Source organism: Saccopteryx bilineata, chromosome 2 (assembly GCF_036850765.1).
Source record: "Saccopteryx bilineata isolate mSacBil1 chromosome 2, mSacBil1_pri_phased_curated, whole genome shotgun sequence".
NCBI lineage: Eukaryota > Metazoa > Chordata > Mammalia > Chiroptera > Emballonuridae > Saccopteryx > Saccopteryx bilineata.
Genome location: NC_089491.1, coordinates 284,025,356 through 284,037,416, shown reverse-complemented (window position 1 = coordinate 284,037,416; position 12,061 = coordinate 284,025,356). Strand labels below are relative to the sequence as shown.

General features: G+C 42.0%; 1 protein-coding gene across 1 annotated transcript in view; it reads left to right on the top strand.

Moving 5' to 3' along the window:
- SLC9C2 (solute carrier family 9 member C2 (putative)) overlaps nucleotides 1-12,061 on the top strand; it is a 96,017-nt gene that overhangs the window by 27,957 nt on the left and 55,999 nt on the right. Inside the window, exons 10-13 of the mRNA XM_066254488.1 lie at nucleotides 2,178-2,346; nucleotides 4,518-4,599; nucleotides 9,550-9,716; nucleotides 10,486-10,581. Of these exons, the coding sequence (XP_066110585.1) occupies nucleotides 2,178-2,346; nucleotides 4,518-4,599; nucleotides 9,550-9,716; nucleotides 10,486-10,581 (514 nt within the window). The remainder of the gene's footprint in view (nucleotides 1-2,177; nucleotides 2,347-4,517; nucleotides 4,600-9,549; nucleotides 9,717-10,485; nucleotides 10,582-12,061) is intronic.

Genomic DNA, 12,061 nt, shown 5'->3' with positions numbered 1-12,061 from the left:
AAGGCAGGTGCGACTTCATTTCATAGGTGACCCATAGGGAGGTTAAAAACTTGCCTAGAGCCTGACCAGGCAGTGGCACAGTGGATAGAGCATCGGACTGGGATGCCGAGGACCCAGGTTCGAGACCCCGAGGTCGTCAGCTTGCGTGCGGGCTCATCTGGTTTGAGCAAAACTCACCAGCTTGGACCCAAGGTCGCTGGCTCGAGCAAGGGGTTACTTGGTCTGCTGAAGACCCACGATCAAGGCACATAAGAGAAAGCAATAAACAACTAATAAAAAACCTGATGATTGATGCTTCTCATCTCTCTCCATTCCTGCCTGTCCCTATCTATCCCTCTCTCTGACTCTCTCTCTGTCCCTGTAAAAAACAAACAAACAAACAAACAAAAACACTTGCCTAGAGTCACCCAACTTGTAAGGGCAGAGATGGGATTTAAATTTGACTCCCACAAGCATGCTCTTTCTAGGATGCCATGGCCCACCCATGGTAGAATTTATGACAGTGCCTTTGAAGCGTTATTTCCATTCAAGATAGACCTGGCCAAGGGCACTCATTTTCTCACACGTTCTCATAGAGTTTGGCTTCTGCTGACCCTGAAGGCACTGTGTGCAACTCGGGTCGTCAGCCTTACGCAGAAGGATGTGGAGTCAGCCAGCGTGTCTTCCCACCATGGGAACTCATGTGCAAGTTGAGACTGGTTAGAGAGTTGAGGAAAGGCATGGCATTCTGCACATTGACTCAGCTACACATCCATGACCTCATTTCATCTGCCTTACAGTATGAGGACATAAGAATGATTATCTCTGTTTTGTAGATGAAGAAACAGGCCATGAAAGGCAAAGCATCTTGTCCAAGGTCAAATGGCTAGTGAGTACCAGAGATGCCATGTGAGCTTACGGTTCCACCTCACTGGAAGAAAGGTTTTAATGGAGAGAGTCATCCGAAGGGGCCCTCAGATATGGGTGGGCTTTCCATGAGACACTTGTTAAGAAGAACATTTCAGAGAGGATGAGTCAAACTAAGGCCTGGACATAATGACTGTTGCTAACGTATTGAGCACTGACCACATTCAAAACATCATTCTAAGCGCTAGGAATGTGGCCTCATTTGGTTGGACCTTCATAATAATCCTTTGAGGCAAAGACAATTATTATCATCAGTTCCATTTTACAGAAGAAGAAATTGAGGCTTAGAGAGGTTCACTAACTTGCTTACATTTACATAGTTAGTAAAAGGAGCCTGAACTCACCCCAGGTAGATGGATTCCAGAGCCTTTGCTATACTGCCTCTCTGTTCTTGTTATCAGGGGACAACACAAGTTGTTCTAGTTTGGCTGGACTCACTGGTATTTTGGAGAAATGTTAGTAAGGCTGAAAAGTTTGGTAAGCATGACTTTGCAAAAGTCTTAAATGCAAAGCAGAGGCGCTTGCCCAAATGAATTATATACATCCTAGATGGTGATTATAGATTTCCTGTTTCTCAGTGACAGGTACTCTCTAAATTGTCTTGTGAAATTCCCAGCTTAGCAGCTGACACACAATATATTTTTTTTCTGAGGCTGAGAACATGCCGATTTTATTTCTACTGAAATCTTAGGTGAAGGACAGGACTGATACTCTTTTGGCACAGATTCTCTAACGATGGATTCTGAATTTTGGCCCAGGGTCCTAGAAAAAAAGATCTGTAGAGAAATGAGGCACAAATTGAAATGACGTATGTGGCATTTAGGGTATGATTCTTGTGGGAACACCAGAAAAATGTGGTTGAGCCAAGTTTATTAATGTGTCTACAATAATTTGACTTTTTGGCCGTGATTGGCATGTCCTTCAGGCTAATTTCTGAATCCAGACATGTCCTCTCAGGGAGTAGATGAGCTTGCTGATGTTATTTGAAGAAGTTTTCCTACAGGAATTTACTACCAACATCGAAACAATACACAGAAGTGTAAATGATAATTCCTTACATGTGTATAGACCATCTAGCATTATTTTTCAAGATCTAAGTATTATGTGCAAGATGGTAGATTTGGTCAGTTCCAGAAAGTTTTATGAACAACTTATCAATAGACTGGATCATCTTCCTCTTCCTGAAAAGTTTTGTATGAGATTTAGTGTTTGGCAGATGAATAACATGAATACATAAGGTGTGATTTCAGAGAATGTTTTTCTCGCCACAGAGCGCTTACTGTTGTGCTAGTGAGCCCGATTCTGAGGCACTTGAGTTCTGACTATGATTGGAGGTGGGGGACTGTTATCGCATGGTCTGGAATTAAAGGCATTTTTAACTTGTTCCTGGCTCCCGAAATGTATAGTCTGGTCGAAAAGAAGGCAGAGTCACCAGAAGTGGTAAGAATAAGCATCTCTTGTGAGTTTTCATATGTATTTATTTTAATTTATTTAATAGCACTCATCATCGTACCTAATAACAAAGTTAACCTTTTTAAAAATTAGATTTGAAAAATGCACTCTTTTAAGCAGACAGGCACTTGCAGAGGAAGGCCTGCCAATGTAGACAATGTCAAAGGGACCATAGTCAAATAAAGAATATGAGCGCAGGAAACAGACAGGCCCGGGGTCACATCCTGACTCTGCTATTTGCAGATGGGGCAACCTTGGGCAAGTCCCCACACTTGTGGGACTTCAGTTTCCAGTTGAAGATTGAGATGGTGCTCAGTAAAATGCCTGACACTTAGTACAACCTCAGTGTTATCGGGCATATATAAACGTTATTGTTCAATAGCTGTACGGAAGCATAAAAAAAAGCTCTATCTAGAGCAGGGGTCCCCAAACTTTTTACACAGGGGGCCAGTTCACTGTCCCTCAGACCGTTGGAGGGCCGGACTTTAAAAAAAACTATGAACAAATCCCTATGCACACTGCACATATCTTATTTTAAAGTAAAAAAATGAAACGGGAACAAATACAATATTTAAAATAAAGAACAAATAAATTTAAATCAACAAATTGACCAGTATTTCAATGGGAACTATGGCCCTGCTTTTGGCTAATGAGATGGTCAATGTCCAGCTCCATATTTGTCACTGCTAGCCGTAACAAGTGATATGACGCGCTTCCGGAGCCGTGACGCGTGCGTCCTGCATCACCGGAAGTAGTACTGTACGTGAGCTATACCCTGCTTTGCTGCGCTGCCACATACAGTGCTCCAGGAACACAGGATGCACCACCAATGAAAGAGGTGCCCCTTCCGGAAGTGCAGCGGGGGCTGGATAAATAGCCTCAGGGGGCTGCATGCGGCCTGCGGGCCGAAGTTTGGGGACCCCTCATCTAGAGCATTACGGTCTATATAGCCATGACAGCAGAACCTGAAATACTAGGTCAACATATACAAAAGGAAGAGAGATGTTTAAAATGTTAGTATTACACACCCAGTTAAAATTATGTCTTCAGAACTAATTTTTAAAAGTTAATTTCTTGAAAAATTTTGGCCAAGGACTGCGTCATCTGTAGTGAAAAACCACTTTCTCTCAAAGCCCTTTCCCCCTTGGGCTCACAGTGGACCATCTGGTGAGGCAGCATGGTGAGAGTAAGACCCCGGGGAAGATGGAGAAACCCTAGTGCACCTGCTGACAGCGTTAGGTCACCTTGTCATTTGTGATAGTACTGTGTGAGGTAGCTGGAGAAGCTGCTAGAAGGTTTTATAAACTTCCAAGATACTCCTGCAGCTTCCCAGCCAGATGAATCCCAAGCCTGCCCCCCAGTGTGGGGGGTAGAAAAGTACTTGGATAATATGAATTAACACCTGCCCACCTCCCAAGGCACTTGACTCTGGAAGGAGGTAAACACAGTTTCCTGCTACCATCCCATTTCCAGCTCACGATTTTCTCTTGGCTATTTTGCTTCCTGTCCTGGAAGGTTCCCTGAGTACAGTAGTTTTCAATTGTTTCCTTTTTGTGAGCGACTGTCACCCTCTCTGCCCCAAAGGACATATATGCCATTGACTCTGTTTTTCAGTGAAGGACGCTGAGGCTCAGGGTGACTCACTGGCCCCAAACAATATGGCTAATACATAGGCAGAGCCCAGAGCTACAAACATGATTGTGTTTCCACTTCTGCATGGCCTCGCTGCAGACCCACCTCCTGTCCAGGTGCAGGACATGCTAGTGGCAGGTGTGCTGCCCTGTCCCACTGTGGTGCCCAGTGCCTGCTGATGTGGGGTGTGTGTCAGGGTGGGGCCTCTTCTGCCCAGTCTGTGATGGCTCTGACTTGGCTGGCTTTGCAAGGCTGCTGTCTCTCTGTGTTCCTATCTCCCCCAGAAAGGAAATTTGTTGTTTTCTCATTCAGATTGGAAACTAATTTCTGCTCTAGTATATCCCATTCTAGAGCCTTCACCAAACAAACCTTCTGCTTCTATTTCCTTATCAGAGGCAGCATTAAAAAATGTAGATTAAGACAGACTTTGGGTGGAAGTTAATTGAACAATGATTTGCTTTGGAGAACGTATTAATGTTTTGGTTCTAACTATTTGTGTGTGTTTTTGTTTTTATTGTACATTTTAGTTTCTATTGTATACACAAATACTATCGTTAATGACTTTGGGGATAAATTCATACATGATGACTTCTTTCGCGAGGCAATTAGGTAATGTATATCTATCATTAATTACTTGGGGAGAATGATGTGAATAAATTATTGTTGGGGTTTGTAAAGACTTTATTATGGAGCTTGAGGCATTGGCTATGAAATCATTAATTTTCTTTCACTCGTTACTTATAGATTCGGTATTAATTGAGATATTGGTTCAGCCAGTTTAACAGATACCATATTAACAATGGCTTAAGTAAGACAAAACTTTTCTTCCCCCTCCACCGAAAAGTCCAAAAGAGTTGGCTGGTGGTGCCCCACGAGATTGTCCACAGATCCCCTTTTGTGGCTTCTCCACTCACTGGGGTGTTGCTCTTGTCCGCAGGGTAGAAGCTGATTCACTACCTCTGTAGCTTCAAGCCAATCAACTGGAAAGGGAAAATGGGGGAGAGGGGTAATGGAAGGTAAGCAGCTTCCTTTTGAGGACACAATCCAGAAGTTACATATATCATTACCACTCACATTCCATTGGCCAAAATTGACTCACATGGGCAAGGAAACTGGGAAGTGTTATCTTTACCTGGTTGGCCACGTGCTCCGCCAAAACTCAGAGATTCTACTGGTAAAGGAAGAAGGGGAGAATGGACATTCAAACACATTCAGTAGGCTCTGCCATAGTTGCCTATTTCTAGAAGACATTTGAGACTGTTGATAATGAAATGCATAAATATGATAGAATCCAGGATGAGACCGTTGTGGGCAGTGGGTTCAAGGTGGGAGGGAGAGAGCAGGATAGGATTACACAGTCTTAGGGTAGGGCCTTTCCATCGTTCAGCAGACCCAAGCCCTGTCCTCAGCTTTGTGGTGCTGAGAGCCAATTCTGTCAGGGTCTCTAGACTTGATGGGACTGCTGCTGACCTATGCTGCGCTCCCAGGAGAATGTGGAGAAAACAGATACCCAACTCATTCGTTTGTAACGAAGATGATTTCTTTTCTATATCTGAAATAATTGTGATCGTTATTCAGGGTATTTACCTCTAAATACCAATTTTCTTTTTTTTTTCTTTTTTCTTTTTTTTTTTTAGTGAGATATACAGAGAGAGGGACAGATAGGGACAGACAGAGAGAAAGGGAGAGAGATGAGAAGCATCAATTCTTCATTATGGCACTTTAGTTGTTTGTTGATTGCTTTCTCATATGTGCCTTGACACATATGAGAGACATATGTGGGGGCTGCAGCTGAGCCAGTGACCCCTTGCTCAAGCCAGCGACCTTCGGCTTCAAGCCAGCGACCTCTGGGCTCAAGTCAGCGACATGGGGTCATGTCAATGATCCCACACTTAAGCTAGCAACCCTGCGTTCAAGTTGGTGAGCCTGCGCTCAAGCCAAATGAGCCAGTGTTTAAGCCGGCAACCTTAGGGTTTCAAACCTGGGTTCTCTGCATCTCAGGCCGACGCTCTATCCACTGTGCCACCACCTGATCATGCTAAATACTAGTTTTCTTGATAATCAAGTTAGTAATCAGAAAGTTTCTTGGAAGGCATGACATGGAGGAAGAATGTTGAAAGAGAGTTCTTCTAAACAGGAAAACCGCCTGGTGAATTGACCCTGTCCTGCCTTCCAGAGACGTCACCCTGTCGGGAGCCGATCCACAACTACTGGCTGACAAGGTCACAGCAGGAGAAGACCCACAACTGCTGGCTGATAAGGTCACAGCAGAAGAAGACCCACAACTGCTGGCTGACAAGGTCACAGCAGAAGAAGATCAAAAACTGCTGATTGACAAAGTCACAGCAGAGAAGACCAATGGCTGCGGGGTGACAAAGTCACTGCAGTGAAGACCAATGGCTGCGGGGTGACAAAGTCACCACAAAGGATAGGCACAACGATACTTCCCCCTTTGACTTTTTGAATTAATCTGGCCTTATATCCCCCCTTTTCTGGGTGTGTGCTATTATTTGTGGCACAGGGATAATAGTACCGTGCTTTCCCTGTAGATTCGTAGTGATTTCTTTGTAAATGAGACAGAGGGTGTGAGTTTCACAGAAAAGCCTGCAAACCCCTTGAACTGGGCTCATAGACATAAGAGGCTGGCTATGATATCCCTCGTAAAGGGTTAAGTTTGTAGGAGAATTCCTTCTTAATCATGTTAAAAAGAATAGATTGTGACTTGTGAATGGTTAGGAGGCAGTGGCTGTGCACAGAGCACCCTTCGGCCTTTACTTAACATTTTTTCTCCCTAGCCTTTTCATGTGATAAGTAGAGAAACATTCCTTTCTTCTTTGATTTGCAAATAGTGGTATATTCTGAGAAAAATAGAGTCAGAACTTAACTAGTGTTTAAATATAATAAATAAGTAATATTTGATTAGACAATAGTATCTTAGGTAAGGTATAGTAGGATGGCCCATTGTGTGGCCTAGAATGAGAGCGTAGTCAGCAAGAAAAGAATGTTTTACGAAGAGAATTGTCTTTTGACTAAAGGCAATTGCTAGGCTTTCTCAATGAGATGTTCTCTTGAGATTCAAAAATGTAGGGAAATCCATGGAATGTCTTGTGTTGCTGCTGGGCTATCTTGCAAGTGCACTCTGCATATCTTTGGGTGAAAGCTATTCTTGATGTTATGTTAATTTCTTTAGAGGCAAGCCTTTTAGAACTAATACTCTAAAAGCTTTTACTGATGTTGTTATCACTATTCAAGTTATTTTGTATTTTGAATGATTTGCTACCTGATTTGTGACTCATAGATGTAAATTAACTGTTATCCGGAAACATGCAAACATAGTGAAAACAAAAATAATAATTAACACCATGTGATTGTAACTCGGTGTACGTGTATAAAAAGGGAGCTATACTAGCATTTGGTAGAGATGCCTGGCAGTAAATGCTAACCGGAGAATAAAGAGAAAGAAAAAAATTCGGCTCTCTCACTCCATTTTCGCCGACGCCGTCTCCTCCTGTGGGACCCCTGGGTCCTCCCCGGGGCTGGACCCCGGCATCACCCCTCTGCTCATGTCTTCTTGCAGCCCCACCCCTTCCTGAAGCTGTACCCTATGCCCACTGTCGCAGAACCTCCTGTGACAGCCCACCTCCCAGCCCAGGTTGCCACTCTGTGAAGAGGACTAGTCAATGGGGCAGAGTTCTCCAGTTATGGGCTCGTTCTTGTTTGCAGTGGCAAGGTGTGCTGGGATCAGCCGAAGCCCACACTGGAGCCCGGTGGTGTTAATGTGACCCGCAAAGGCTCACGCACACCTCCCTTCCCGCCACTCCCTCTGACCCCCAGGGACCCAGGCCCACTCTGCTCTCCTTGCTCATGATGGGACACACTTGGGTCCCTTTCTTGTGGTTCTGTTTACTGTGATGCTCAAAGTCAACAAGGGCTTTGACTGTCATGGTACTGTGTTTTTCTTTTGTTACCAACTTTTTGTGAACTAAACCTCAGAATTTTTATTACGAAACAAAAATTTGTGGCAAGTATTGATCCTGTCAGAACCCACGTTCCTCCTTTCTAGATATACTATGAGGTACACATTTCACAGGTACTCAGTAGAATTGAGGTGTGGGTTTTTTTTGTTTGTTTGTTTGTTTTAGTAAGAGTTTCAAACCAACTTCTTTCATCTGGGCTAATACTGTTAAGAGATCCCTTCTCATACTCTTCCAGGATCATCTTCAACATGGAGTTCATTCAAACTTACTGCTGCCACCAAGTGGTCTATGTATCCCCATGTGTGTTCAGAGCAACTGGAAAGGGGCTATTGTGCCACCATGTGGGTAGGATGTAAATAGGCACATGAATAAACTGCCTGTGTGGTCTCTGCCAGGGGAATGTTAAATTCAAAGCCTACCCTACACCTTCACCTGACCAGGTGGTGGTGCAGTGGATAGAGCGTCAGACTGGGATGCAGAGGACCCAGGCTTGAGACCCCGAGGTTGCCAGCTTGAGCGCGGGCTCATCTGGCTTGAGCAACGCTTACCAGCTTGGACTCAAGGTCTCTGGCTAGAGCAAGGGGTTACTCGGTCTGCTGTAGTCCCACGGTCAAAGCACATATGAGAAAGCAATCAATAAACAACTAAAGTGCCACAACGAAAAACTGATGATTGATGCTTCTCATCTCTCTCCTGTCTGTCTGTCCCTATCTATCCTCTCTTTGTCTCCTTAATTAATAATTAATTTAAAAAGCCTACACCCTCTAATTGCAGTCAAACATCAAACACCCCTTTGCTCGGGGCCATGGAGAACCAAGAGCGATATCCCTGCAAAGCTTTCTGAATCCCCAGAATTTCACAGTGCCCAGAGAAGGCAATATAGTTAGACTGAACTATTGAGAGACCATCTTAACCCTTTGTGACGCATTTCATGTGCAATTAGGAAGAAAGAACAGTTTTATTGCGATGAACTTTGGAGTGAGTAGGCTCAGCTCACTAATTACATTCATCTTTTTTGGTTAAGTGAGCCTCATAGCATAACTTCAAATTCATACCTCTAGAAAATACGAGCTACTGTGCAAGTTTTGGACATGTAGATTTGCTGGCCAGGAAACAGATGTTAATTTGAGTACTGTCTGTTGCAATGGCCTTTAAATTTCATTTTGTATAAGAATCAGTTGGAGAACTTGTTAAAATGCAAATTCTCAGGCCAATGTGCTTATGCAGGTATGGACTGGAGCCCAGAAATTTGCATAGTTTAATGTCCAGCCCTTCTGCTTATAGAAGACACAGGGAGCCCCCCACACTTTGAGAAATACCCATTGGGTGCCTTGAAATGGCGAGTCATGTCCCCAGCTACAGGGAACGAAAGGGAACTAATAACAGTCTTTAGCCATCGAGTCAGATAAAGTTAAGCTACACAGCCAAAAGGAAACAGACAGTTGGGTAATTTTGTGGAAAGTTTTGGATAGAATGTTGTTTTTGCTCTAAGCTGTGCCGTGATGCCAAGATTCCACTACATCATGCCATGTTTTTGCTTCCCCTTGCCTTCTGTTAAGGTTCTTCCTTTTGTCTATCACAGGCTTGTGTGCTATTTCTCTCCCAAGACAAATGGCCATACAAAGCATCATTAAGCACATAGAGGAGATAAGACAGAACACAATAACTTTATCTAAAACAGAGAAACTTTTGACAAACGTTAATTGGACCTTAGTAGAAGAAAAAACGAAGATTGAATACAGCATTCCTGTGAGTTGATAACTGCCCTCCCAAAATAGTCTTTCTTTCCTTCCCAGGGTCTGCCTCTCTTGCTTTCATTATTATAAAACTTGATTCTGCTAATTAAATGTCAGAAAACTTGAGGAGGGGCTATACTTACTAGCTTTGCTATGTTGGTGAAAAGATTTCTTTGAATTGTGTCTCTAAAGGGAAGTCTTGGTAATTAATCTATTTGCCAAATATGCGAGAAATAGTGTTTTTACAGATTGACTGGTAGAATAGCTATGAATGGACTTCACCAAGCTAATGCTTCTAGACAGTTCAGGAACTGAGAGATCTTTCCCCAGATAATTATTATAAACAGAGGCGGATTTCTCAGCGGGTGCACTAGGCACATGCCCTGGGCCCCCACTTCTGAAGGGCTCTGCAAAACCCCTACTTTACACTTTTTTCTAATGTTAAGGGGCCCAATATTTTCTTCTGCTGCAGGGGCCTCAACCGACCTTAATCCGCCCCTGATTATAAAAAAGCAGGAAAAATAAAAAACAGGCTGCTTCAGAGAGCAAACATAGACAGTTTGGAGGAAGAATTTCACTTCTAAATTTCCCCAAATAAATAGTTACTTTGCCACAGTTGTAAACAACATTTGTTATATGGAGAAAGATAGCCACTTATATACATGCCCTTGCATTTGAGCAATTCTGATTTGAGTAGTGACATCTTTGTTGAGTGCCTAGTCATTTTTACTTATTTTTAACTTTATCTCTGTATGCTTTTAAAACAGCCTGATACTGTTCAGTTTCATGACGTTTCACATGGTAAACATGAGCAGGAGTCTCTGACAGATGAAGTTTTAATGGAAGAAGCCAGATTGCATGTAGCTAGAATACAAATGGTTGGTAATGTTCACATAATTTGCTTTTAAGTTTGTTTTTATTCTTACAATGCTTTTAACTCTTACATTTGGTTTACAGGTGACTAGAAAAACATTTTTCCCCACCTTTTGATAGTCCATTGGTTATTAAATTTATATTTGATTTACAAAATTTAAAAAATAAAAATGAAAAATCCCAGGCTTTAAAGTTCAAGTAACAGAATCTTATTGTTCTGTTTCTAAGTAGCAGATTTTAATAGTTTACTTTTCAGGGGCTTTGAATAATGCTTGGTGTCATTTACATACTTAGTAAAATAAATATCTTCAAATATTTGAGACTCTTTTCTACATTTAACATATTTGAATTCCTTTTATACAAAATTCTCTCAAGTACCAATTTAACTTTTATAAATCTAGTAAGTTAAAATAAAGCTAGTGAATAAAAGATTCTCTTAAAATATTTCAGGTTTAATATTTAAATTAAGCATAGGAAGAATGCTAGATAAAATTAAGTTAAAACAATTTATCAAATTGTACATTTTAAATTAGATTATGTTCTAATAAGACAAATTTTACTCAATGTTACAAGTATATAAAATACTTATTATTCCCAGAGTCCTGTTTTTTATTATTTATTTATTTATTTATTTTTAGTGAGAGGAAGGCAGATACAGACTCCTCCTGCATGTGCCCCGACCAGGATCCACTGATCAAGCCCACCAGGGGGTGATGCTCTGCCTATCTGGGGCATTGCTCCATTGCAATTGGAGCTATTTTTTAGCACCTGAGGCGGAGGCCATGGAGCCATCCTCTGCGCTTGGGACCAACTTGCTCTAATTGAGCCATGGCTGCAGGAGGGGAGGAGAAGAGAGAGAGAGAGAAGCAAGAGGGGGAGGGGTGGAGAAGCAGATGTGTGCCCTGACTGGGAATCAAACCCAGGACTTCCACACGCTAGGCTGGCACTCTACCACTGAACCAACTGTCCAGGGCCCCAGAGTCCTTGTTTTTAAACTTTTTATTTGAAAACTTATTATTATGAAAAAATTTTAATATATATAAAAGTAGGTATGATAGTGTAATGAAACTCCATGTACCCATTTTAAAAAACCCTCCACATGTGACCAACCCTGCCCCATCATATCCTCATTCACTCCCCTACTTTCCATATTATTTTGATAGCATATCATTTCATTTGTAAATATTTTAGTATGTACTTCTGAATTTAAAAATTGTTTTAAAAACTGTAGTAAACATTAATATATTGCATGTAAAATTAATAATAATTTTTAATAACATCAAATATTGAGTTAATAATCAAATTTCCAATTGTCTCATAAATGCAATCAGTATGTATGTTCCCAGTTTGTATATTTTAATTGGATTCTGATAAAGTTTGCATGTTGCAATGAATGGATATGTCCTTCTCAGAGTTTGCAAGACTCCTATTCAGAGCGGTATAGTCACATTCCCCTCCCCCAACACTGAATTTGGGCTGTTTTTG